We start from the raw sequence: 26,505 nt of genomic DNA on the forward strand, positions 1-26,505 counted from the left end.
ATATATATATATATATATAAATAATATAAAAATATTTGTTTTTGTTTTTTTTTTTTAATTCAGCAAATGCTAGGACAACTTAATTTTCCTATCTCTTTGATGAAAATGGCATTCTGTTATGCACAGTAACCCAAATAAGTAAAACTAAAGGGTACACTGAAAGGCTTAAAAGAGGGGGGATACCTTTAAAGGCATACCATAGCTAAGAGAGATTGTTAGCTAGAGTCATAGTCATACCTGTGAAGTAAGTAATTAATATTTACCAATCCTTCTCACAATCTTTTCTGAATTCTATGGTTTCTCCAGTGGCCTTTATGTCACAGAGTGGCCAAAAAATGGAACTACATGGCGCATTAGGGGACCAGGTTGGCGACACAGCAGGATATGTGCCAGATACTGAAGATATTTCAGAAAGCTTTGATTTAAACCCAGCGAGTTCACAGACATAAACAACAGGGTACCCAGGTATGATTCCATTGTTTTCAGGTATGCACTCTTACCCTTCAAAATTTGACATAGCTAAAATATCCCTTTAAATGTATGTCTGTATCAAAAATGTTGGACAGTGTTCCCAGGTGGTGACAAACCAAGAGAGACCCCAAAGCATAATTTCACATTTTGTGCAGCAACTCTGGCTTTAATACATCATTAAAAAATGTATTTTTTCTTATAACCCTATGTTATCAATTTTTTTTTTAGCGTCTCTTAAAAGCCCAGATTCTTTCTTATAATCCCCTGTAATACTGTGTAACCTTTACCTCTAGCAGTTAAAAATGTAACACAAATTCCAGAACATAAAGGACAGGGGAGTTTTATGTCTTTCCCCTAACCTGTGTAAGAGTTTCCTTCCATCCACGACAGAAGCCTTATAGACTATAGTCAGCATTCATCTATGTCCCTTGACTTCCAGCATCTGCACAGTGTCACAGTAATAGAAGAAACTCCATTTAAACCAGGCCAAGCCATTCTACAAGATGGAAACACACTCACCAGGACTGTTAACCATTTGATGCTGAATGTATTATGCCTATTACTCTTATTGTTACCTGCTTCACTATGCAAAACCTGTTGGACGTTAACACTAACCAGCAGGAAAAACATGTCATAACCCATCGCTATTCTGTGTTTTGTGGTGAGGAAGGGGTTTAACAGTATTTAGATGCTTCCTTTTATGTACATTTATTTAATTTATTTTCAGTTTTTTCTCAGCTGTAAGATTTTCTGATTGAAGATAAGAAAGGAAATAATTGTTTTGTTATAGCAGTACATCTGCGTGAGTCTCTTTATTTTTAGGAAAGGGACAGATGTCTCCCCACCTATTGTGTAATGAAATTAGGACCTTTCCACCGTAGTGTTTGGGAAATGATGCCATTGCCTTATCATCTGGCCAAACAATGATCATTATCAGTTCTGGGAAACAGTTTAGAGAACATTGTCCGCAATGCTATCAGCTTACCTCGGCAGAAAGGACCCTCATCTGAGCCATCGGAGCAGTCAGGATGACCATTACAGAGTTTGCTCATAGGTATACACACTTCTGTGCCCAGGCAGTTATGTTCATTTGGCTGGCATTTGGATACTTTGCTCTGCGGACCTGGCAAAAAAAAAAAACACAACATTGGTATAAACAAGAGTTGTAGAGAAGAACTGGTAAATTACTCAAACACAGTTAATAAAGCTGCCAATGTTGGTTACTGTATGTAAAATCATAATTCCTGTGTATAGATGCCATACATGATTGTTCTATCATGTACATATAGATGGCATATACAGGGGCAGCTTTTTAAGAATCTCACTGCTGATTGAAAAAAAGGAAATAGGAGACTGACTGGTAGCCAAAAGACACGTGATCTAGTTTTTCTGATCAGAGCTGGGGAGCAGATGTATTTTTATTTATGGCAATAAATTAACATTTATTAGGCTAAATAAAATTATTCAGTATTACTGTTGTGTGCCATATGGATTAGTGCAATGCGTGAATATTTTTATCAAGCCTCACATTCACGATTCCAGTACTCAAGTGTGATGCACCCAGAACACCAGATGGTTAGGTTCTTGTCTCTTGCAGGAACCCTTTGACGGGGATCAAAGTAACAAGGTCAAACCATATCATATGCAGCAATGTTTTTTGGAGCTTCCCACACAAGTAACATTTCATTTGTCACTCTATAGAAGAAGTTTAGATTATGACAAAGCAGTGTTTGTAGACTCTATTCTTCTAGGCTAAAATGCAGAAGGCACAGCAAAACCATTTTAACAACCACTAACATCATATTTAGGGAAAATAATGCTAATTGTTTTCTGGCCTGATTAGGTGACACTACACAGACACCTGGCAAAGATCCAATGAGCTGAAATATATAAAGGTACTGGCGGAGGTGATTGTGCATAGAATTCTCAGCAGTACAGCAAAAGGCTGCTTAGCATAGTTTCCAGACATGGTCCCCCCATTCATACACTCATCCCTGTCCCTCCCTCCAGTCAGGATGGCTCATCCGTGAAAGCTGTTCTAGCCAACCATCATACATCCTTGGCATGCTCTTGATTACAGGGCAATGACAGAAGCTAGGATTGTGTCAGAATGTAATGGCACTAAATACATGCCACAACTTTGTATTCTGGTTTCTCCTCAGGATATTTAAAGATCAGCTTGGCAGGAATATAAAGAGAACATTAGGCAAAAAGGTCATTATATGTATTTTTAAATCCTCTGATACTGCACAAATGTGATATAATAAAAATATATGGTTGTGTAGAATTCAGACAGACAGGTATATACCAGTATAAACAGAATAAACAGACAGCATAGTTTGATTATAAAGAAGGTTAGACCATTTCTAAAGCCTCGGTTCATCAATTTTCTATAACGATAAACAGTAATAGAGAATCATATACGACAATGATAAAACTCCAATAGGTCTACTCCATAGGGAGAAATGTGCAATATGTAGTAACCCATAACATCCAATTACTGACTATGGTCACTGGATTTAACATTTTGCAATCTACTAAAACAATTTCCCGATATGAATAAATGGTCAAAAATTCCAAGAAGAAATGAAGGTTTGAAAAGTCAGTAATATGAAATACTTTATTTCCATTGCATATTTTTTAAAATAGCCTAGAGCTTGGACTTGTTCTGTCCTGTCTGTATTTACTTCTTTAGATAATGGTTTATGACTTAACCACCTAATGTTAAAAGCAAAAAAAAAACTTTTCCACATTACACATGTGATACAAAGGCTATGCTGGGTGTTTATACACTCACAAAATGTCCTGCCAATAGTTTCTGTACACAGAGGGTGGGTGTCCATATTTACACAGCCATCTCACGTGCATAGGTCGGAAGGTAACCTTTCCCCTCTCCTAACACAAATGGAATCATGCAAGCACAACTGTAACCAGCATCTGGGTAATAATACATTTCACAGTTTGACAGCCATGAGTATTAAGTCATTAATCATAATTACACCCAGACCACTACACAATACCCTAGACATCAAAACAAACAGAGCTTGGGTGAAAAATGTTGGCTTTTTTCCTTGGATAGATATGTCTTTTTAACCTATATATAAGCAGTGATGATCTCAGTCATTCATTTACACATATTTTCCTATGTGTATATATGTACATAGAATACAGCACACTTTGATCTGCTATAAACTGTGGTGGTTTATAAAAAAAGGAAAAAAATGTAATGATACTAGCAGAAGAGACATTAACTTATTCTGGCGACCTTTTCATCTCATCTGTGCCTCCATTGGGCAAGTTCAAAATTCTTTTATGACCACTGTTGTTTGTCCCCAGCTATCCCCAATACTTTCTTTTTTATTAATAAATCGCATGCTCTATGCTACTATAAAAGTATTCCTTACCATCTGAATTTGCCAACTGTGAACTGCAGCACACTTATTTGGCTTTTAGTGCTGCCTTTTTTTTGTGGTAGGGGAGGTTGCTGCAAAATTAAAATCAAATATATACATGTTGTATAATAACATTTTATATATGCATTTTAAAAATAACAATGAACATATAACTATATTACTTTGTTTTGGGGGGTTCTTTTTCTGTCTGAGGTTTAAGTATTAGGAGTAGCCTTATATAGCCTGAGAAGCAATGCAATTAATTTGAAAATCACCTGACACAAGTGGGTACAGATTGACCCATTTAGATCTTCTCTGGGGGCCAAAAAGTGCTGACTGCCAGAAGATCTATTCATCACACTTACAGATTTTATGACTGGTTGGGAAATATCTTTGAATAGATGCCAGGTGCTTCCTTTCTATGGTAGACAGGGTATAAACACTTTACCCGGTCAGCTACAGAATCTGAGAAAAGTCAAGTCTACAAGCCTCACTGCTATCAATACCACTCTTAGGTGGGAGCCTTCTCCCATTCAGGATGATACTTCCCCCACCTCTAGATTGTAAGCTTTTTGGGGCAGGGCCCTCCCCCCCTCCTGTGTCACTGTCTGTAATTGTCTGCCATTTGCAACCCCTAATTATTGTACAGCACTGCGTAATATGTTGGTGCTATATAAATCCTGTTTAATAATAAATTGCAATGCAATTTGATATACACTCACTGGCCACTTGCTTGGCACACCTGTTCAACTGTTTGTCAACACAAATGTCTAATCAGCCAACCACATGACAGCAACACAATGCATATAGGCATGTAGACACCTAAGGCTTCACAATCCATATAGCCCTACCAAAATGGGAAAATGGAAGATTGGAAAAACCGTTACCTTTTCCTGTAACTTCAGCATTTTTAAAGCATTCTGCGTATAAAGCATGTGTTTTTTACTTTTATTTTGTCCAGACTAAGTTCTTTAAGCCCCTCTTTAGAATAAATATTCTTGAAAGGAGAAGTTTGATGAGCCCACACAGGACAGGCAAACTAAGAAGCAGCTGGAGGCCAAGAGGAAATTTGGGAACTTCATTTCATTCTTGTGCAGGAAAGGTGCCACCCAAGATGAGATTCTCTTTTGCCTTCTGACGGGATCAGGCTTGATCTAAATGCTTGTCTGGACCAAGCTACTGATTCAATCAAGTCTAATGCAATTATTCTGGTATTCCCAAATTAATGCAAATCTGTGATAATTGGAATATTTTTGAGCTATGTGAGCAATATTTTTTCTTTCTGTGAGAAATGCTCTCAGACCCCTTACAAATGACTAAACGGAGCAGACAGGCTACAAATTCTACAGTTTTGCCAATTGTTTATAGGGAGTTAGCTATATGCAATGTATTCCAGTGTTTTATGTTGGCCAAATATTCCCCTCCAGGGCTCTTTGAACAGCAGCAAACTGCATACTTCTACAAAAAAATAATAAGTTCTTTTCTTCACTCTGCTCTGACTTGTTCACTGTCATGGTCAGTTTAGTGCCCCCTGCTCTCATGTCATTTCACGGATATCTTACACAGCCGTAGAGAACATTTAGACAATGGGCTGCTTACTGCGGCTTGCTCGCTCTACTGTACAATAACTCTCTGTTGTCCAAGTGCTTCATGTGATGTAGGACACACTTTCCAAACGTGAGATTAGCCTTCAAGTGTCAGCTGAGTGCTCAATCTTCTAAATTTGTGACCTTAATGCCAAATGTAAACACAATGTTTATAATACTCATAAAAAAACCTGTAACTTGACCTTTGTCCTAAAAATGTAAGTACATTTAAAGCTTATAAATTAGGCATGCACATTGTATTAAGTCAAAGGAATATAGATCTCTTCATTTAGGTTGGATTAGGCAGGTCATTCTTGTTTACCTCAAGCAGCTTTCCTTGAAGGAAACCTATGGCTCTGGCATGCTTCAACATGCTCCCAGGTCATATGACAAAATAGAAAATGCTCAGTATAGAACATTTAGCAGATTTTTTCTTGTTTACTTATGCCCAAGCTGTGTAGCTCAGACAGGTTTCTTCTGGGTTGAGTTTTAAGACCACAACGGTCAAACAGGTCACTTTTTAAAGGTTTTTAAGCATTTAAAATGTGCGCATGTATGCTTGAAATATGCCCAATAATACTAGCTGCCATATCATGTTATAAGAATGAATGAACTGAAAGGGAACAAAGAAATATAATTTTTCATTTTACCAAGAAAAACGTAAACAAACACGTGTATGTAACTTTGAAAATTGGCAATTAACTGAGCTGCAGGTTGGCTGCCAGAGAAACCCACTAATTCAGGCTTCCCTTGCACATGCCGGGTATAACGTTATGTCATACTGGCCCAGCCAATCAAGATGGCTGCAGATCATCTCCATAGCCAAAGATATAGGTGGTACTACTGGATGATGTTTAACACCAATGAGTATCAAGTCATCCTTGATTCCTACAGCATCTAAAATTGAACTTATCCCAGGCTCTAGCTGGGCTAGAGATGCCCCTCTTCCTTTTTCAGTACCTCCAACTATCTCTCACCCTTATCTTTTTTCATTTTTTCTTAACTTTTTCCTCCCTCTTCTCTCTGCCCCTACTGCTAACAGTATCTCAGCACTTCCTTGCAGCACTGTTCCCCAGTTCTATGGACTGAGATTTGATGATACAAAAGTTATTCTAACCAAATGCTAATAGATTCCCAGGTCTATTCATACAATACTTCAAGCAAGTTAGTATCTGCTTCTTTGCTCTGAGTAAAGAAAAAATGTTGAATGTCCTTTCATATGCAATGCAAAGCACTGAGCCCAAGTACACATATATATGCCTCTTTACAATCACAATATTGAAGTTGATACAGAGTCTGTAATACCACAGCTAAAAAAATACTTCTGTATCACACACCACTAGTAACTTTAAAGATGTACTAGATAAATGAAGTATATGGTCATTTCATGAGGAAAAACAAGTGCATGTGGTTCTCTGAGGTCTGCTGCAAGGTGTCTTAGCACGGGAACTATTCATGAGTATTCATGAAATGAAACCAGAAGAAATTTTATTTCTTTTAATATTAAACCCGAATAATTTTTAAATAAATTACATTTTATTGTGAACCCGTGCTTTCTTCAGGCTCATCCAATTTGTCTCAGTACAGTTGTCTTTTGACAAGGAAAGATTATAATTAAATTCAACTGCATGCCAAATAGGAGAGGAAAATTTAACAATCAGAGGGAAAATTCATTAGCAGCAATGGGTGAAATAAAACATAAGCCATTACCAGACCGGAAATAGGATGGACTTTATATGGCAACCAAATAAACCTTGCTTAAGCCACATAAAGACACCTATATAGCATTCCAATGGCAAATATTCTTTTAACAATGCAAAATCCCAAAACTGTGAATAAACAAATACATTACTGTATTATAGTTTTATTTAATGTAGTAAGGGTAATTACAGTTTTTCTGAAACTTCTTGATATGAGTTACTGCAACGTAATCTCCAATGTAAAAAAGCTATGGAAAAAATTAAACAGTGTATTCACTATTGCAGACTAAAACCTACCTTACGATGTCCCATCATACTAATCTACAGAACTAGAAAGAAATTTGGTGTAAAAGGTGTATGTTTTGGTACAGTAAGGATTTAATGCATGTTTTCATATATACAGTATGTTTTCTTGTATTTATCAGGGAATCCCCTGATGCCTGGGTATCCTTCCACATTGAAAGAATTTCAGTTGTAGAACCGGTGCTTTCTGGCTTGGTTGGTCCGTTAGGTCTACTATAGTACCATTAGATGAAAGCTGCCAGTCAAAAAAAGGGGTAATTTGAAATAAATTATTACTAACAACTATTTTTATTATGCTTGCCCAACCTAAGCAATATCATATTTTGTTCTCCCATGGGTTCCTATGTCCTGTAGCAACATATAAGCTAGCTGTAGATACCACTTTGTGCAGTTTGAAGGAGCAACAATGTGTCCTCAGAAAAGCAAACATATTGCCTTTTACAGGACTTGACCCCTACTTGACCCTTTGGTGACAATGGGTTTGGGTCACTTTACCAGGAGTACTATAGGCAAATCATGCAATTCCATACATACAGGTCCAATACCGAGGAAAACAATGGACCTTTTCTTTAACTTGTCAATTTATTCCTTGGAAATTTTAACTCATATAGTGCCAACATGGAGAAGAATCATATTAGAGGGATATCGACATTTTAATTTTGGGCTTAATAATTTGCTAACTGGAAGGAAGATCTGCACTTCATGCACCTGCTTCATTAATACTATAGATCTGTGCTCCCCTGCGGCTTCTTCTATATTCCCCCACAAATCATCAGTTATCAATGTTATCAAGTGCTAAAATAAGAAACTATGAATTGGGACTGAAACCAGGTCATCAATAGGATTGGGATGAATCCATACTTGCCTCCATTAGTCCACACTTGAAATCAGCAGACCATAAGCAAATGTACACAGACTATGGCTGACATCACAAACATGCATATGGGGAGCTCTGTGTTAAAGGCTTTTGTTATAAAAGCCAACATTCCAAAGTGGTTATTTTTTTGTATTTATTTTTTTAATTTTGCTTAAAATTATATATATATATATATATATATATATATACATACATATATATACAGTTGATTCCATAAATATATTTGGGTTATGTACATTACCACAATTAATTTTAAATGAAACAACTCTCTTTCAAAAATCTTTAATTCAGTGGGTTAAACAAAAAGACTGTAAAAATCTAACTAAAGCCTTTTTTTACACAATCATTTCATTTCAGGGGCTTAAAAGTAATTGGACAATTGACTCAAAGGCTATTCCATGGACTGGTGTGGGCAATTCCTTTCTTATGTCATTATCAATTAAGCAGATAAAAGGCCTGGAGATGATGGGAGGGGGGTTGTATGTGGAAGACCTTGCTGTGAACAGTCAACATATGGTAAAAGGAGCTCTCCATGCAGGTGGAACAAGCCATCCTTAAGCTGCAAAAACAGAAGAAAAAACATCCGAGAAATTGCTACAATATTAGGAGTGGCAAAATCTATAGTTTGGTACATCATGAGAAAGAAACAAAGCACTGGTGAACTCAGCAATGCCAAAAGACCTGGACGTCCACGGAAGACAACAGTGGTGGATGATCGCGGAATCATTTCCATGGTGAAGAGAAACCCCTTCACAACAGCCAACCAAGTGAACAACACTCTCCAGGAGGTCGGCGTATCGATATCCAAGTCTACCATAAAGAGAAGACTGCATGAAAGTAAATACAGAGGGTGCACTGCAAGGTGCAAGCCACTCATAAGCCTCAAGAATAGAAAGGCTAGCCAGCATAGTTCTGGAAAAACATTCTTTGGACAGATTAAACCAAGATCAACCTTTACCAGAATGATGGCAAGAAAAAAGTATGGAGAAGGCATGGAACAGCTCATGATGCAAAGCATAGCACATCAACTGTAAAACATCCGGGAGGCAGTGTGATGGCTTGGGCGTGCATGGCTGCCATGGCACTGGTACACTAGTGTTTATCTAGTCTGCTCAAATCCAACTAAATGCAGTCACATTGATTGGGAGGCGTTTCATAATACAGATGGACAATAACCCAAAACATACAGCCAAAGCAACCCAGGAGTTTATTAAAGCAAAGAAGTGGAATATTCTTGAATGGCCAAGTTAGTCACCTAATCTGAACCCAATTGAGCATGCATTGCACTTGTTGAAGACTAAACTTCGGACAGAAAGGCCCACAAACAAACAGCAACTGAAAGCCGCTGCAGAAAAGGCCTGGCAGAGCATTAAAAAGGAGGAAACCCAGCATCTGGTGATGTGCATGAGTTCAAGACTACAGGCTGTCTTTGCCAGCAAAGGGTTTTCAACCAAGTATTAGAAATGAACATTTTATTTTCAGCTTTTTAATTTGTCTAAATACTTTTGAGCCCCTGAAATGAAGTGATTGTGTAAACAAGGCTTTAGTTCCTCTCATTTTTATGCAATTTTTTTGTTCAATCCACTAAATTAAAGTTAAAAGTCTGCGATTCAACTGCATCTGAGTGGTTTCAATTAAAATTAATTGTGGTAATGTACAGAACCAAAATTAGACATAGGTTGTCTCTGTCCGAATATTTATGGGCCTAACTGTACATACGTATACACACAAAACTACATCTTCCAATTAACAGACAAGAAATTTTAAGGACCTTTCAACTTGCTGCTTTACACTTACACAAAAAAGAAAAAGAGAAAACATTTAAGAAAAATGTCCAGTAAAAGAAAGCAGCTAAACATATATTGCAGAGTTGGCTATGGAAGTTTCACTCTCCTAACAAGAAGCAATCTATGTTTTGCCATTACTGTACTGTGATGTGTTTGTTTGTTGTCTCGTGTATTTATTTTTGACATAACAAGCAGTTCTCAGTCTGCATGCCTGCCTACACGTAGCACACAGCAGCTTTGTGCTCAATTCCCGGTCATGGGCTATGGCCCCGTGATTACTTGCACCAACATGAATAAGACACTGTCAGATGGAGCCTGTGAACACTGGTTTTTAGCAAGTCCTAAATGTTTGTACGGTGGGTACAGCCACTAACGGACCTTAATGATGGACTTTTTTGTCAGGACAGGAATAGAAAGGAATATACACATCTAGCTTATTACTGTAACATTTAAAAAATCACACAGCTCTTTATGTCAGTTGACCTGTTACATTTTCCAAGGTCCTAGCTGTTTATGTTAATGAGAATAATTTCTGCACGAGCCACATAAGAAACAACACAACTTAATTCAATTCAAAATATGCTTAAATTTTTACATTCAAATAGCAAAAGAACTGAAATCTGCAAAGCAGCATTCAAGAGTTTGGCATCAGACAGGGCTTTATTGCAGAAATTAAATTCCCTTCTGCAATAAGTATTCTTACCTACCTGATCAATATCTCATCTGTCAAAGTTAGCTTCGTTGGTTGCCAGGATATCCGGCACATCCTGGCTTCACCTCTCACAGTCCTGGCCCAACTAATTCAGATGGCTGAATATCGGAATGAGGAAGAGAAGAAGGAACAGGATGGTGGCGCCCGAGATGAAATGGAGACAGATGAATATCCACTGGATGAAAAAGGAGCAGCGTTTGGAGCCAGAGAAGGCCTAAAGCAGGCCTTTCAGAAAATGAAACTCTATTGAAAGCTTCCCTCCGCACTAAATAACGCTATTTAAAAAAAAAAAAAACTTACCCCTTAGTCTGAATTGTGTCCTACATTTTCAAGAAGGGCAAAAGATATTCCCTTGCCTCAACACTGCCTCCTGGGATCAAAATCTCACAAGAGTATGCTACAGTGCATTAAAGGGAAGCATTCTAATACTTTACTCTTCCTAGAAAGTAGTGTCATTTGTTCCTCCTAGCAGCATTGCAAGTACATGCAGATTTTTCTTCATGTTGCTGCTTAAAATCAGTTAAGGCTACACCTGACCACCCCACCATCTTCCAAGTAACAAACATTGTTATTGGGGCTCTAATCCCTCACACCCTAATAACCAATATAAATGTGCAGGAGGCAGGAAGAGGTGGACAAACATCAGTACACTAAGAAAGTGTCAGAGGGCATGATTTTTGACCTTCAGGTCTTGTAAGTTGAAGTTTATATCTCTAACTTGTTTAGTAGTGAGAACTGAGACAATTTTAATTTCTGTGTTTCTACCTACTCCCTGTATTGTAATCAATAGGGTAGCAATTATTTTTACAAGATTGATAGACATACAAAAAACCAAGGGCTTGCAGAACAGCTTACACATTTCCACAATAAAATAATTTGCCTGGAAGTTTGAAAAGACCAACTGTTCTGATTTTTAGGAAATGACAAATTTAAATTTACATGTGGAAAAGGCTCATTTCAGAAGTCTGTATGGTTTTCCTTCTTCCATCTACAACCCTACGTACCTTGCCCAAAACTAATGAACCTAAATGCTTTGTACATACTTGTCCACTGGATGCATAGCTCATTGGAGAAAACAAAAGGCATCATCAGATATTTCAAACACTAAAAGCAGCTTTTTAACCCTATGGAGAGCAAAATGTAAAGAAAAAAACACTATACTAGTGTCTGGTGTGTTTAAAGCCATTAAATTCAATATACCAACTCAAGCCCAGCATCTGGTAACATCCATATGTACAAGTCTAACAGTTAAGAAAATATATATTTTTTTGCAGGCCAAAGTAATAAACTAGACTAAGAGCCTGGTACAAAAGATTTATGGGAACTAAATCAGGATCCAGATGTTCTCAAGTCAAAGACACCTCTTTTTACAAGATCTTTTTTACAAGACACCTCTTCTTACAAGATGGTACTTCACTCCTAAAGGCCACAAGTTCAGACCAAAAACTTCTCCCTTGTGCTTCTGTGGTCAGACCTTTCACATTGGGTGAAAATGCCCAGATTCCAGCAAACTTTGTAGAACAGTAAAGGAATTAGCAAAGCAGTAAATGAGGAATAAATGCAAAACTCCCAGTTTCCTTTGTAAAGCATCTGGATCAAAAGTATTAGTAAAGTGCAACTGAATTAAAAGGAGTATATCTGGGACGTATAAGAACCCAAACTGGTTAGCGACTACAAACAGAAATAATCAATAAAAGGAATTAAGAAATGCTTACATATTTCAGGGGCTTCATCAGAGCCATCTGGACAATCTTTTTCACCGTCACACCTCCAACCTTTTGATATGCACGTTACCTGGTCCTTGCACGCAAAATGTTTAGGGCTACATGTTTTTGGAGCTGAAATGCAAAAGAAAAATGTCCATTATTACAGGTCTGCATTAAGACTTAATAATAAGTGGAAAAAAATAGTGTTGGGTTAAACATTATAACTGATTTTATTTTAGAAAGGTTTTTGGTTGGTTCCTCTACCCTCAATTTTGTACAATTTCCTAAGCCACCGCCATTTAAAGTAAAAACAATTGTTAACTTTAGTGCTGCCTACCTCTCATGGATTATCCTATTTTTCTTAAATTATATTTTTTGCTTCTAAGACTATAAGGACCATCTCCTAATTGAGGTCAATACACTGAACAGACACTCAAAAATCTTTTCCAACAGCCAAGACTGAGTTCTATTTATCAAACCCGAGTTTAGACAGGAGACAGCACCGCTTGAATCTGGACCGTTCTGACATAAAGATAATAACATACCACAGTCTGATATAGGACTATAATACTATAATAACAACGTTAGAGTTAAAGATATAGATTCTCAAAAAATGTTTATTCCAGGTTCCAGAGGTTAAAGCTGAACTTCAGCCTTACCTTCTGTCTTTAGGTGCGCAGTCTCCTTTAGGTGCGCATAAGTCTACCCTATTGAAATCTATCTATTCTTATTTAAATCTGTGTTCTGATTTTACCGCACAGCTTCTCAGTGTGCATTTTGAGCTGCCGGAAGTCCAATAGAGCTCTCCTCATTTGCTGGCTAATAGACATCCAGCTCATCTTTCTCCGTCCTCCTAGGCTAAACTTTTCCTGGCCTATCCCTTTTATTCACTGAATATCAGTTCTTATCACAAGTGGATGTTATCACAACGTCCTGTTTTTATGAAATAGCACCCTGCCCGCCACTCCCACCAGCCAAATTCTGCTAGAATAACACAGCTTTAATCATGTAGGTATGTAAAGAAAACAAAAAGGTTTTGTTTAGTACTTCCATTAGCATTATGATGATGAAGATAAAAGAGAAATCAGAAAAGGCAAAGTACTAGCAGAAAAAACTTCAGCTTTTAAAAACAACGTACCACAGCATTGTTTCAGGCTCATGTAATCAAAGTGAAACAAAAGCTGACAGCAACTAGCCAATGACAGAATCACCAGGGGCAGACAAAACTCATGTGCTTCTGCACCATCGCTCCCTCATTGGCTGAACCAGTGGAATGTTTAGTGTTCTCCCAGGCCCCTTTTAGGTGACCACCAGGCTGTTTTTGGGTAGTTACTGAAGAGTTGGGTCACAATACAGGGGCTGCGACCTGCCTATAATTTCTTATCACCTGGCTTAAAAATATTTCTTGTTGAACACTGAATTGAACACTAGTGTTATTTTGAAGCTGCTCCCTTAATAGCGGGAATTCAGAATTTCAGCCAGTGAAAGAGATATGTACCCATGAGTGCTTTTTCATTTGTGTTTCTGCTGAGATTGACTCAGATTGCCATTTGCATCAGGATTGCAGGTGCAACATAACCAATTCAGCGGCCTACAAAAAGCCAGGCAATATCAGACACTAAACTAGTCCAATAATGCTGGAGATCACAGAATACAGTGGAAACTTGCATGACATTCATTGTGCGCTGCATGTTATCACAAAGTATAAATTAGAAGTATGGTTTGAATTGTCTTTGGGTAAATTCCGAAAGCCAACATTTTTTTTATTGATGATCTTAGAAGGAAACCACCACGGCAGTAGTAAAATGACTACATATAAAAGGGACATGAACCCTAATCACATCTATTCCAAACCTAAGCTGGCATTGAAAGTGTGGCAGAGGAGGTAGAAATAATTTCTCTACAACTAAATTTACAAAGAATAGGCCTAGGAGTTTGCAGTACTTTCTGCAGTTTTATTTCGGAGCTCGTACAAATGAAATACTACTACTTTCACTTGTTAAAAAAACAGATCTTTTACTGACATAGTTTATAGAAAATGAGCACAGCTTGTCCATTACTGCTACTGCGGACTCTGAAGAGATAGTCCAACATAATGAACATTGACCTGAATTCAAACTAAAGCTTATTTGTTCCCTCTCGGATATTAGCATGCAGCTCTCACAGACACTAATTCTCTGTTAGAAAACAAGAGGCTGCAAACTTTCACAGAGTAACTTGCCACAAACCCATCACTCATCTGTCCTCATTTCCAGTAAGATTTGTGATTAAATAATTCCATTCAGAAAGATAAATAAAATTACACAACTTTGTTTTAAAAAATTACCAATTTACAACACAAGTTTGCAGAAATGAAATGAATGTTGAATACATAAAACGTGGTCTTATGTACTATATCTGAATGGTTATTATCATCATTAAAAGGGTTAGCCCACGCAAAACTGGAACTACATTTTCAAAACCTAAACATTTCTTATCTGTCAGGAACTGATGGAATGAGGTGGAGAACTCTCTCATGAGTTTCTGGGTCTGCATACCTGTTATGGCCTAAGGCTCTGTTCATACAAGCACATCATTTCCCCTATACCTCCCTACTATATCTGGTGCCTCACCTGTGACAACTCAATAGAGAATAAATGGGGGCCAGAACCAGCAGTCAGTAGTTCAGAACTGCCGCCAAATGTCAAAACGCTAGTTCTTATAGCGGAGCAGTGTGGACAGACGAGTGGTTGTCAAAGTGCCAAACTGCCATGCGAGAATGCTTGTTCCCACTGCAGGTCTGAAACTAGCCTTACAAAAGGGGTTCTAACTCAACCTTTTCACCCCTTTTTTGTTTTGTGTTTTTGTTGTAGAATTCAACAACAGACATGCCAGAATACATAAAGATGGACTTGGAACAACCAAAACTCTCCGATGAGTGGGAAATGATTTGGAAAAATCTATATCACACCGTAAACTTATTTAGTTCACCAACCCGATTCTTTTAATTTAATATCCTGTTTTGGTGGACTGGCTCCAAAAAAATATAAATTTAGCTTTTCAAACACAGCATTCTGGCAGTGGATCTTGAATCAGGTAAATGCCTGTGGCCTACTCTGACACATCACACCAATTGCAAAACCAAACCACAGAAGAGATGTTGTGGTGACTGCATTGGCAGACGTGCAGTCACTACATAGCACGATCGTTTGACACGTCCGCATGAGATACCAGTTTACGGTTTTGACTGCCAAGTTGACTGCCAAGATTTGTAATCCTGTACAGCCAATCTTGTGATCTGCACACATCTGCTATACCATACAACAAAGAAAGTGACACATTTACATCCTAGGTCAGCAATACAGCTTCCCATACCACTTCACCTTCATTTTGCTAGCTATCAATCATTCAATCAGTATTATTGTCTTTGTTCTTTTAGCAGGGAGGCAATTCAGGAAACAGAAAAGATAACCAAAAAGTAGTGCAATGATCTTCCTGTCTGTGCTGTGCAAAAGTGTTTTGTAGCTGAACACAATCACAAGTTCCTTTGTAGGTCATACAGTGGACCTACACCTACCTACAGTAGTCATACAACTAAATAGTTGTTGTTCCTTTCTTTTTTTTTTTGATAATTTTGAAAACTTGATCCCAAGAAGTCTGTTTTTCACAGAAGCCTTTCACCTAGAAAGCACAATCATGTTTACATATTGATGTCTAGTTTGGCTTTCATTTAATTAGAAGAGAAAAAATTGATCCACTTTAAGGTGTGTAGGGGAAGGTCAATAGTGAGCAAATGTCACGTAGATTAGTCATCAAAAACTAACTTCTTGATAAATTAAAGTAAATGTAAACTCAAATAATGAGTTTTCTTCTTCTTCTGCTCCTTCCAAAAACCCATGGCCGTCTTGTACACTTGTGTAGTGTTTTAGAGAGAAAAAAATACAACCACCACATCTGGTAAGCTGCAATAAATTTAACTTTTTTTTCTTACATTTAGATATATTTCTACAGCTTTAAACAGAAAAACTATTTCCTGAACACAACCGGCTCTATTTACACAACTAACTGTTAAAAAAGGATGGTTAGCTAAAAAAAAAAGTGACCGTATTGCAACTAGATTTGTAAACCTTTTTGCCCCCTATAAACTGAGGATGGCGCCATCTTAGCCTCTATTTAGATCTACAATTTGCATGAGGCTTCTGCACAAATGCCAACTAGGACAACATATACACAATACCATCGCCGCACAACAGTATCAAAATCATGGACGATGGACAACAAACGATCCTAATGCATGGGAAGGGGAGAGCGCGCAGCAGGGTGCCGCTACATCGTTCTCCCTCTCCCCTTTCCATAGAGAGGAACAATGCTGTATGTACAGCACTCGTTCATGCATCGAGCAGTCTTTTGTCGTTGGAAAGGATTATGAAAGATCCTTTCCAACGACCATATTTGCGCATGTGTACCCCGCCTAAGGGTCTGTGGGATATGCAGGTACATATGTAGTAGGTTTACACAAGGCTTTAAGTTCCGATATAAATGTAAGCTTCAGTGTGCCTACTGTTTTCTCTAACAGTTTTTGTACAGGGATTGTTCTTTTCTGACCCCTAACCCTTAACCTACTCTCTAATGTTAGTCTAACCTTTAATGATGCCCACACATACTGCTATGGTGAGAAATTAAAGCACCAAAACACCAGTTTAGAAACAGAAGCTCCACAGAAAACAAAAACATTCTGTTGGCTAAACCTTTCCAACCACCCACTCTCCAAAATTACACAACGGTTTTTATTTTTTTTCTACCACAAAGTTTAAGAACCCATTTATGTGCATCAAAACTACGTAAAATATCTTTACCCAAGGTTTATTTTTACTTGATTTAAGAATCTCAAGGCTTATCAATACTGCACTGTAAGGCATTCATTGTATAGTGATAAATTGCTGCCAGGCCAGACTGTTGTTGCTAGATTGCAGTTTTCAATGAATGAACCTTCTTCTGTTAGTAATTCTAGAGCAGCTTCTATACTATCAGCTGGAAATGATAAGCAGTACAAATAGGCTGTCAGTTTTGCAGCCCAGTGAAACAGTGGACACCATATTCCAGTACAACTTACCAAATGTAACTTTCTGATCTGCTATACCCCCAAAAAGGATGGGAAAAGGTTTCTGGATTGACAGGTTCCCCTATATGCATACTTCCCATACACAGTAAATTTGCCCATAGCCCTTGAAATCCTAGGGCAGGGGTTAGCAAACTTTTTTTGGTTACTAGGTCATTTTAGGAGGTCAAGAAGGCTAGACTCTCTCTCGAGTCCCACACTGATGGTTCCGCCCCTCACCAGTAACACCTCTGAAAGGAAATCCTTTCTTCCACAATGCATACGGAGGACAGGGAATGTCTCCTTACCCCTTTCTGCCGCATACGGCTCCGGAGCCGCGGGCTGCCGACCCGTCGGCCAGTATTAGGCCGCATCAACCAGGGGGGCATTAGGCCGGAACGGACTACTGGTCAGGCCATATCTGGCCTAAAGGTCGGAGTTTGCCTAAACCCTGTCCTAGGGTATAGATCTAGATGCACATTCATGAAAACTAGTTAATCTAGAATACTTAAGAGCAGCTTTATATTTAGAAAACACAAGTTTAAAATGCTATAAAACCTTAAAAACATAAATGGTGGTAATTCAGACTAATTCTGGGCATTGTTTCAAAATCCACTTTCATTTGTTTATGTTGCATTACACCTCTCGATGAGATAGCAGTTTATTTCAGTAATACTGCAAGGCAACTTCATGAAACGAAGATACTGTGACACAAAGGATATTAGAAGAAAGTTATTAAAATGGCTAAAAATCTTTTCAAATAAGGTTGTCAAAAATGTATGTATGTTTAAAATATATTAGGATTAGGGTTAAAGTTACATTGCTTAAAAAATATGCAGTTTACATAAAATATATATTATTAGACAAATCACAATTAGCTGTAGTCATATCAGAATATTTGTATAAACGTTTTCAGCAGTTGTTTAGGTTTGACTGCTTTCCTCCTGTCATCCTTTCTTTAAGTATTAGATAATTAAACAAGGAGATTCCCCCTATAATTTCCAACTTTGGTTCTTTTCATCTAGAATACTTAAATCCATAAACTCCCCAGCCCCTTTTAACCATGTGCCCCACCCAGAACTTTTCAGGAACCACTGTTTTTGGGTGGTTACTGAAAAGGTGGGTCACAATACAGGGGACAGTTGATAGAAAAAAAGACATACTAATATGGTGGGCATAAAAGGGTGGAGCAGAGTATAAAAAAGTTGACATTATCAGTGTTCTCCCCAGCCAATTTTACCTGGGCGCACCACCCACCACTTTTCTGTAACCCCACAGCTGTTTTTGGGTGGTTACTGATGAGTTGGGTCACATTAGAGAGGCCACCACCTGCTTCCAATTGCTTGCCACCCAGCTTAAACAAATTTCTGGGTTGAGAAATTATAGGGGTTGCGAGATTCCCATGGAAAGAACTTGAAACACTATATTTGTCATGTGATCCCCCCACCCCACTTATTGACCACCTGTCCCCTCCCAGTATTCACTCGATTTGTATATTTTAGCATCTTCTGTTGAATTTGCTATAAAATGTGTAACATAAATTTAACAAAATACAAAAAGGGGAGCAGTTGTTGGATTATTTAACACAAGTATACACACTTGTGATGGCATGGTGGTTTAATTGTCTAACATCAACCAACATATTTAATTTCGAATTTGGGTGAGCTTACACTTTTATACCTGGATTGTATCCATTATGGTCAATAGGAATTAATTTCTTTTTTTTTTTATCATCAAAATCTAACCACTTGACTGTTCAAAGGCACATCAAATCCTGTCCATGTCTGATTTAGGGCTATCATATACGGAGATAAAAATTGAGCATAGCTTGTAAAAACAAGGCAACATGTGGCTTGCCTTTCAAGTGACAATAGTGCTTTCAAGAGTTGTATGTTCTCATCCTGCAGAAGTTCGGACATGTTGAAAAGGCTTGCCATTGTGGAAAAACTCTGATGTGACATGTTACAGTCAATAGGAAGAATCCAGCAACACGCATATCCATAGGGCTACGCACAAATAAATGCTGCTATATTTTCCTGTGGTGTGGTTGGGCCTCATTCCAGCTTGGGTCATGACTTGATCTTGATTAAACACTTCTTCAACTAAAGTTAATATTTAGAAAACAAAATAGCCATGAGTTATTTACAAAGAGCTGACATGGCCTTTGACCCAAATGCTCTAAAAAACATGATAAATCCCTACACATAAAGTATACCCTGTGTTTTGTTGCTTTTTTGAAGAAGCAACCTAATATATACCTTATTCAGTTTGTCATATTTGTTCTCCTCTTCTACTAAAGACGTATGTCATTCCCTAAATCAGTCATAATTGGGAAGTGTGGGTGAATGCATATTTAACCTTGTGCTGATTACCACAAATCATAACTTGCAGTTATTATTACTTTATTCTATATTTTATTTTCAGATCCCATTTGAGGGTAAAAAATTAGGGGGAAAAAATAGATGTGGGCTATAAAAAAATTCATATGTAAAACCACAAAAAAAACACAAACCTTTGTGTTGGCAAACTGATGGCAACAACTGATTGTGGCATGGTGCATGCAACTTGGCCTCTAAATACAAAGCAATATGCGGCAAAACATGCTTTCAGAGGCTCCCCTACAGTAATTGCTTCCTGAAATGAAATCTTCACAGTCTTTATTGATTAAATGATGTACAGTGTCATGTAACCCAATTCCTGTGAGCCCAGGTTTCATCATCATGCACCGGTCCAGAGTGCACCAGGACTCCTGGACAGAGTAGTGCTCATATGGTGATACAGGAGGGCCGTTGCTGTTCTGTGCTCATTCATTAATACCTGAGGACTGATGTTGAATGATGTGTACTGTAGACTTCTAATTTAAAAGTACAGATATTCTTAAAAATTAAGTGAACTACGGGAGCTGCCATTACTTGACTTCTTTTTGTAAAACAGCAGGCCTATTGGTTTTATGATGATCTTGACTTTGCTACCTGGGTGGGCAGACTTCTAAGACTACACTGGCTCCATGCTTATTTCATATTACTAACCAACTGAGTAGTGAGGCCAGACAGGAAGGCAGCCCTGAAGTCAAACCAGCAATGGCCACTGTTCCATTCTTTTTCTCACAAGTATACCTGAATAAATTAAAGAAAGCACAAACTATAGCCAGTCACATCATATAGCCATTTCTACAAGAACATCATATGGATTTACTGGGTCCCTGTGCTTTTATACAAGAAAACAGAAGTTTTACATATGCGTTCCTGGGTCCAACCATTGCGGACTGGTTTTATTCAGCAAAATAAAGCTCATGTCTAATGATAAAAAAGCAAGTTATCAATGCTTTTTTCTGTGCCCGAGTTGTAAATCAGAAAGAGGTGGGGGTGGGGGGCCCACTGTTTACTGGTGTCAGTTGCTGGATGCAAATTAGCAGTTGAAAAGAAAGGAAGTAAAAGTGTTAACATATTTTATCTAATGATTTCAACAGCTCCTGATTTTAAAGCATAATCCTACATTTTAATTAGACCCAAGCAGAGCTTTATTCAAGGACACATTTTGTATTATCCAAACCTGCCTGGATAATTCCTTCACCAAACACAAATGGTGGACGCATGCATTATAAAAAGCTTATGCTTGGTCAGGTCAGAGAAAGTAGGCCTCACACTTCTGCATCCATTCTCCTCTGCACTGACTGCCTGGAGTTGCTAGCAGACGTGACCAACATGATAGGTCTTTACTTAATATTTTGGTCACACACGCTGTGCTTCAAGCCTATTTGCGATGGCCACCGAGATATAGAAGATGCTCAACAAAGCGCAACAAAGCAATGAGACTATTCTTCATGAGAGCAGAATAATAAATTTAAAGCTTGGACTGAATAATGGACACAAGAATTTGGCAGACAGGCCACAGATCATATAGCCCCTGCCTGGATAAAAATTGCTTGTTTTATCTACTACATATTATACGGAGTTGAAGCTAATTTGCTTTTTTTTCCCTGTCATGGCTGAAATGGGTGTGATTTGATTGGGAGAGTCAGTCTTATGGTAATGTGCGGCAGCATCAAGCTATAAGGATGTATCTGAAGACGAAACAGACAAACGTGTAATGAAAGTTGACGTGTCAATGACTGCAGTAATCCGATTTACAGTACAACCTTGTGACTTCTAGGGACAAGTTCAACTTAAGAGCTGTCTCTGTAAAAATGAGACCTTGGTTTTCACATCATCATCTGTACCATACATTTCTGGAAGATGAATTCAGTTTTTACCACAAATTAAGGAAAACACAGGGGCTGCCATTACATTGCAAAAATACTAATTGCTCAACAGCTATGCTCATTGCTTGATTTCAACTCTTTCTCAGTAACTCATCTGGATAAAATACGCAGCCAGTAAAATGAGTAATTATCTGCATACTTGTTCCTTCTCAAAAATTGACACAATAAGATCATTACACAATTGACACAATGACATCACACCAGCAAAGGTGGTTTATATTTTTCTTTTAGAACAGGTCCTCCTTTAATGTACAAAAGTTTGTAGGTTATTATTTACTGATCCACATTTATTACTTAAAACTATAACTAAATCTCACAGCTGCATATATATTCACCACTTCTTCAGGACACTACTACTTCCTACAAGTTTCAATGTGTTGCAATGTAACTGGTAAGCATTATTAAAAAAAAGTTAGACTGCTATTGGTCTATTCTATTGTTCTGGTAACATAATATCATTCATTTGCCATAGAAAAAAGCACCAAAGTATCAATTCTATTACCTAAAATCTGGCACCTACACCCTGATCTTTTTCAAATGGACTGTCTGACCGACCCCACCCCCCACCACCAAGAAAAAAAGTGAAAAATATTCACAATTTTAAACTCAATGCACTTGAATGTACAAAACCATATAGATGCTTAAGTCAATTATAGGCATCCATGTGGAGAAAACCTTTATCATAAGCCTTTCTGGTGCAACAGTCACACTCACCACCCACCAGCAGATTGTTGCTCTGATGACTCAGATATTATAAGCAACCTGTATTTAATGAAGGCATTTTTATATGAATTTCTTCTTCCATGTATTTCTGGGTACAGAGTTTCCACCCCAAGAAAATACTCCTCACAAATTGCCGCAGTTGGTGACTTTTTAATTGGAAGTGAATTGTGCTAATCTTTGTTGCAGCAGTGACCACTACTTCGGCATATGGAACCATTTAGACCCACCAACCACTTTTCTCTGCAGACATTGTAAGCATGTGAGCACTACACAGAGAGCAATGATTGGATGACATGAGGGAAAGATGGTGGTCCACAATCAAGCAATCCATAGATATTGAGGAAGAGCTAGCTCCTAATATTTTTCTGACCGAAGAACTTTTTACATTCCATACTTTTCTCTTTATTTGCTTTATTTTTATTAAACCCTTACATGTCAAAGTCATTTACAGTCTGATATAGTCATTTTTGCACCATATTATGCACGTCTTCTATCTCCAAATGTTCATGTTAATGTTCTTTTCATATCCATGAGACCACTTATACTGAAGAAAAAAATTCTAACCTAGGTTTTGCTAAAAATGGTATAAATTTTCTGATTTTACCTTTCTAAAAACTATTAGCAAAGCACCATGAAAAGCAGATATCTAGTCCCACAAGACTCAGATCAGCCTTTTTTATCTTTATACTTATGGAGAGATAAAAAAAATTACAATAAACACATTCTCTATTGTTTGCTATTAAGTGTATCACAATAGTATTTCACAAAAGTATTCTCATATCTGCTTTGTATTAATGCTCCATTCATTGTAAAATAAAAAAAATTTATATATGCAAATCTTTGGCTTGGAAAGAAGGTGAACTATACGGCCGTTAGCACTGTAAAACACTGGATAAAAAATAAATAAATTGCAGCCGTATCACCAGAATGGCGAGAAGGAGAAGTCACGTAAATGTCACATCATCACCAATTATTCTTTAATAAGTATGCCCATTGAAAGCATCATAAATTCCAGACTAACAGCAGGGACCTGTGTCATTTGTAGAAAAATGTGTCAAAACATGTAGTGCTGTTTTATGACACCAAGAGTGACAATTATGAACAAATCCTTTTGTGATGGGAAAGTGAAGAGGTTTGCGTTCCCACTGCATGATTTTAAAGAGAAAATCTCTTAATGGAAAGTACAATCTTCTGGTTTACGTATAAGTGAATTGTGAAAAGGTGGACAACCCCTACATATTCTTTAAAAAGGACAAAAAAGACATCACCCAAGTTGGATTTTTCCCTAAAATTAGCTAGAACTTGTAACTTGCTAAATATCAATTGATTGCTTGAGATAAAATGGGATTTTTGTAGAACAATCTTTCATGTGAAAGATACCTCAAGATGGATTACACACCCAACACATCCGTCTGCCATCCTAATTCGGAAGAAAGAATCTAAGACCAGTTTAGCTAAAGCGACTATTTATGTGTATGGAGTCTAGGGGCAGAGGCCCCATAAAATGATCCTAATTTATATTAAATCTTCATCTGTCAGACTCTTATGAAAGTAAAAAAAATACCACAGTAGATCCTGCTATTTAAAAATGCCAAAGTTCTCAAGAAGGAATTCAAAGAATAACTAGTCTTCAATTGAAAATGAACCTTTTTATAGAGAAACTTTTTTTACTACTCCTTTCATTTTATGGGACCAATGCAGCATTTACAATTTCTGGTACCCCAAAATCTTTTACTAGATATGAGCACCTACTTATTCAGCACTACTAACTTTTCTTTAAATGTACCCTTCTAGTAGGAGGATAATTTTGAGCACTGCACACTCTATGTACTCACAGCCATCTTTCCATTTTCAAGGAAAAAGCTGAGTTAGGTGGATTGCGTAAAGACAATTTTAGTTCAAGTTTAATCCTAGACAAGTAATTTCTGCAATATTCTACACTTGTAGATGAACACTAACAATTAAAAAAAAAAAGTTATTCATAGCCTATATGCAGCTTCATCTATAATAGATGGTGAATTGATCTGCCAAATGCCATGCTCGTCATTATTCCTGATGAACAGTGATGGTGTAAATGCTGACTGGAGGCAGAAAACCGGTAAAGTTGTAATTTGTCAATTAGGTTTTTTTGTGTGTGCAATTTAGTATTCAGTAACTCATACTGACCAGACTTGTTCAATTAGTAGTGCCCTGGTAAGTCATAGTGAGAATACATTATATGTCGTGAAGAACCATTTCCATTTTTATTGGTAATAGTAAAAATCTCAAAAACACAAAGCACATGCACATCTTTGGATGCGTTTTACTCCAAAGCATTTGCAAAACATTGTCTAACATAGTTATAAATCTCACATACCAGAAAATAATATTGCCCTCTGTTTACACGCAGCATGGAGAAGAGATAATGGAAGATGCTGGGTATTTTACTTTACTCTCAGTGACTGCATGGAGCAGTAGGGGAGGTTATATGTGGTGTTGGGGTAGGGGTTGATTGGGGGTTATGTAAACTTACTAATACTCTATATAAGAAATTAAAGGGTTCACTTTTTGGCTGGTGGGGAGGAAGGTAAACCCATAACTTTCATCATTTTTTTTTTGATTCTTTAGATAAAAATAATAATCTACTTTGTAGTGTAAATAGTGTGTATTAATGTTTTAAAATCATTGTTTCTAGGTATAGGTTCTTTTTCCCAGGTATAGGTATATGTAGCTTCATATGTATCTCTAGGTAAATATAGCTGCCGCTTTCATGCTTAGTAGCCTTGCTAACTCTCACAGTGCCTACCAGTATCACTTATATCACGATCACATAAACCCAATACAGTTTTACTTGTATTAGGTAGGTTGAAGCCCATCTCTGGGCGGGCGGGCCCCACATTACTACCTGCAGACTTTTACTCAGATCCTGAGAAGATCCTGGCACTGTACAGCTAATAGAAAAGTGTCCACATCACACAGACCCCACCATCTGTTAAATGAAGGGAGAAGCCTCGGGACTGATGAAGATCTGAATGTATATTCTCATAGGTGATTTGGCCGTAGTTTACATGGCTGGCTTCCATTCCAAAGAAATGAATATTCCGCTTAGGTCAGATCTCCTGAGGCATATTGATTTTAGATCAGTAATATACAGTAGTAAAGCTGTTGAAAGGCCATGACAGCTAATCAGTTTGCTACAAGGCCAGCTTCACACATATGTACAGTGTTTTGATGTGATGCCACCATGCACGGCAGAGCCAAGTTTATTCTGTAATGAAGCTCAGCAATTTACAAATTACAGTAGGTAATATGCTGAGTCTACTTTGACATCACATAAAATCACATTATACACTTCACAGACCTTGTATGTGTAGTGAATGTACTGCAATGACACAACAGAGCTTTTTTACTGCTGATTTCTTTCAACCTAATCAGGGCAGCTAAAGAAAACAGCCATAAACGGATCCTAAGATTGGTCTGATCTTAAAAACAGATGTTTTATTATTAAGAGTAAAGCAATAAGAGAGGGAGGGGAAAAAACACCAGGCGCATTCCACATCATTCCTATTTGTCGTTTCTACATATGGTTCCTTTCCAAATATGAATAACAGGGAGAAAATGAGGAAAACAACTTGTTTTTAAAGTAAAGATTCTCAAAAGTGCAGATGTAAGACCGCAGCAATAAAGTTGGACAAATGGTCCCCTTTTCCAGTAAAGGGCAGAAAGTTTAATGAAAGGTTCTCTGCTCTTCTTTTACATAGAGCTTTAGAAACTCCCAAGAAGCTGGTCAGCCACACATCTGTCAGTACTGCTTCCCCCCCTAGGGAACTGGGAATGGCAGCCATCGGGCTCCTAACAAACACTCTGGAGTGCAACCACATCTGCAAGATAGGGTTCACAAAAAAAGGCTGCATTCTACGTTGACACATAC

General features: G+C 37.7%; 1 protein-coding gene across 1 annotated transcript in view; it reads right to left on the reverse strand.

Moving 5' to 3' along the window:
* LRP1 (LDL receptor related protein 1) overlaps positions 1 to 26,505 on the reverse strand; it is a 181,681-nt gene that overhangs the window by 129,531 nt on the left and 25,645 nt on the right. The window contains exons 2-3 of the mRNA XM_072398352.1: positions 12,544 to 12,666; positions 1,457 to 1,594 (exon numbers count right to left, since the gene is read on the reverse strand). Coding sequence (XP_072254453.1) covers positions 1,457 to 1,594; positions 12,544 to 12,666 — 261 coding nt within the window. The remainder of the gene's footprint in view (positions 1 to 1,456; positions 1,595 to 12,543; positions 12,667 to 26,505) is intronic.

Source organism: Pyxicephalus adspersus, chromosome 1 (genome assembly GCF_032062135.1).
Source record: "Pyxicephalus adspersus chromosome 1, UCB_Pads_2.0, whole genome shotgun sequence".
Taxonomy (NCBI): Eukaryota; Metazoa; Chordata; class Amphibia; order Anura; family Pyxicephalidae; genus Pyxicephalus; species Pyxicephalus adspersus.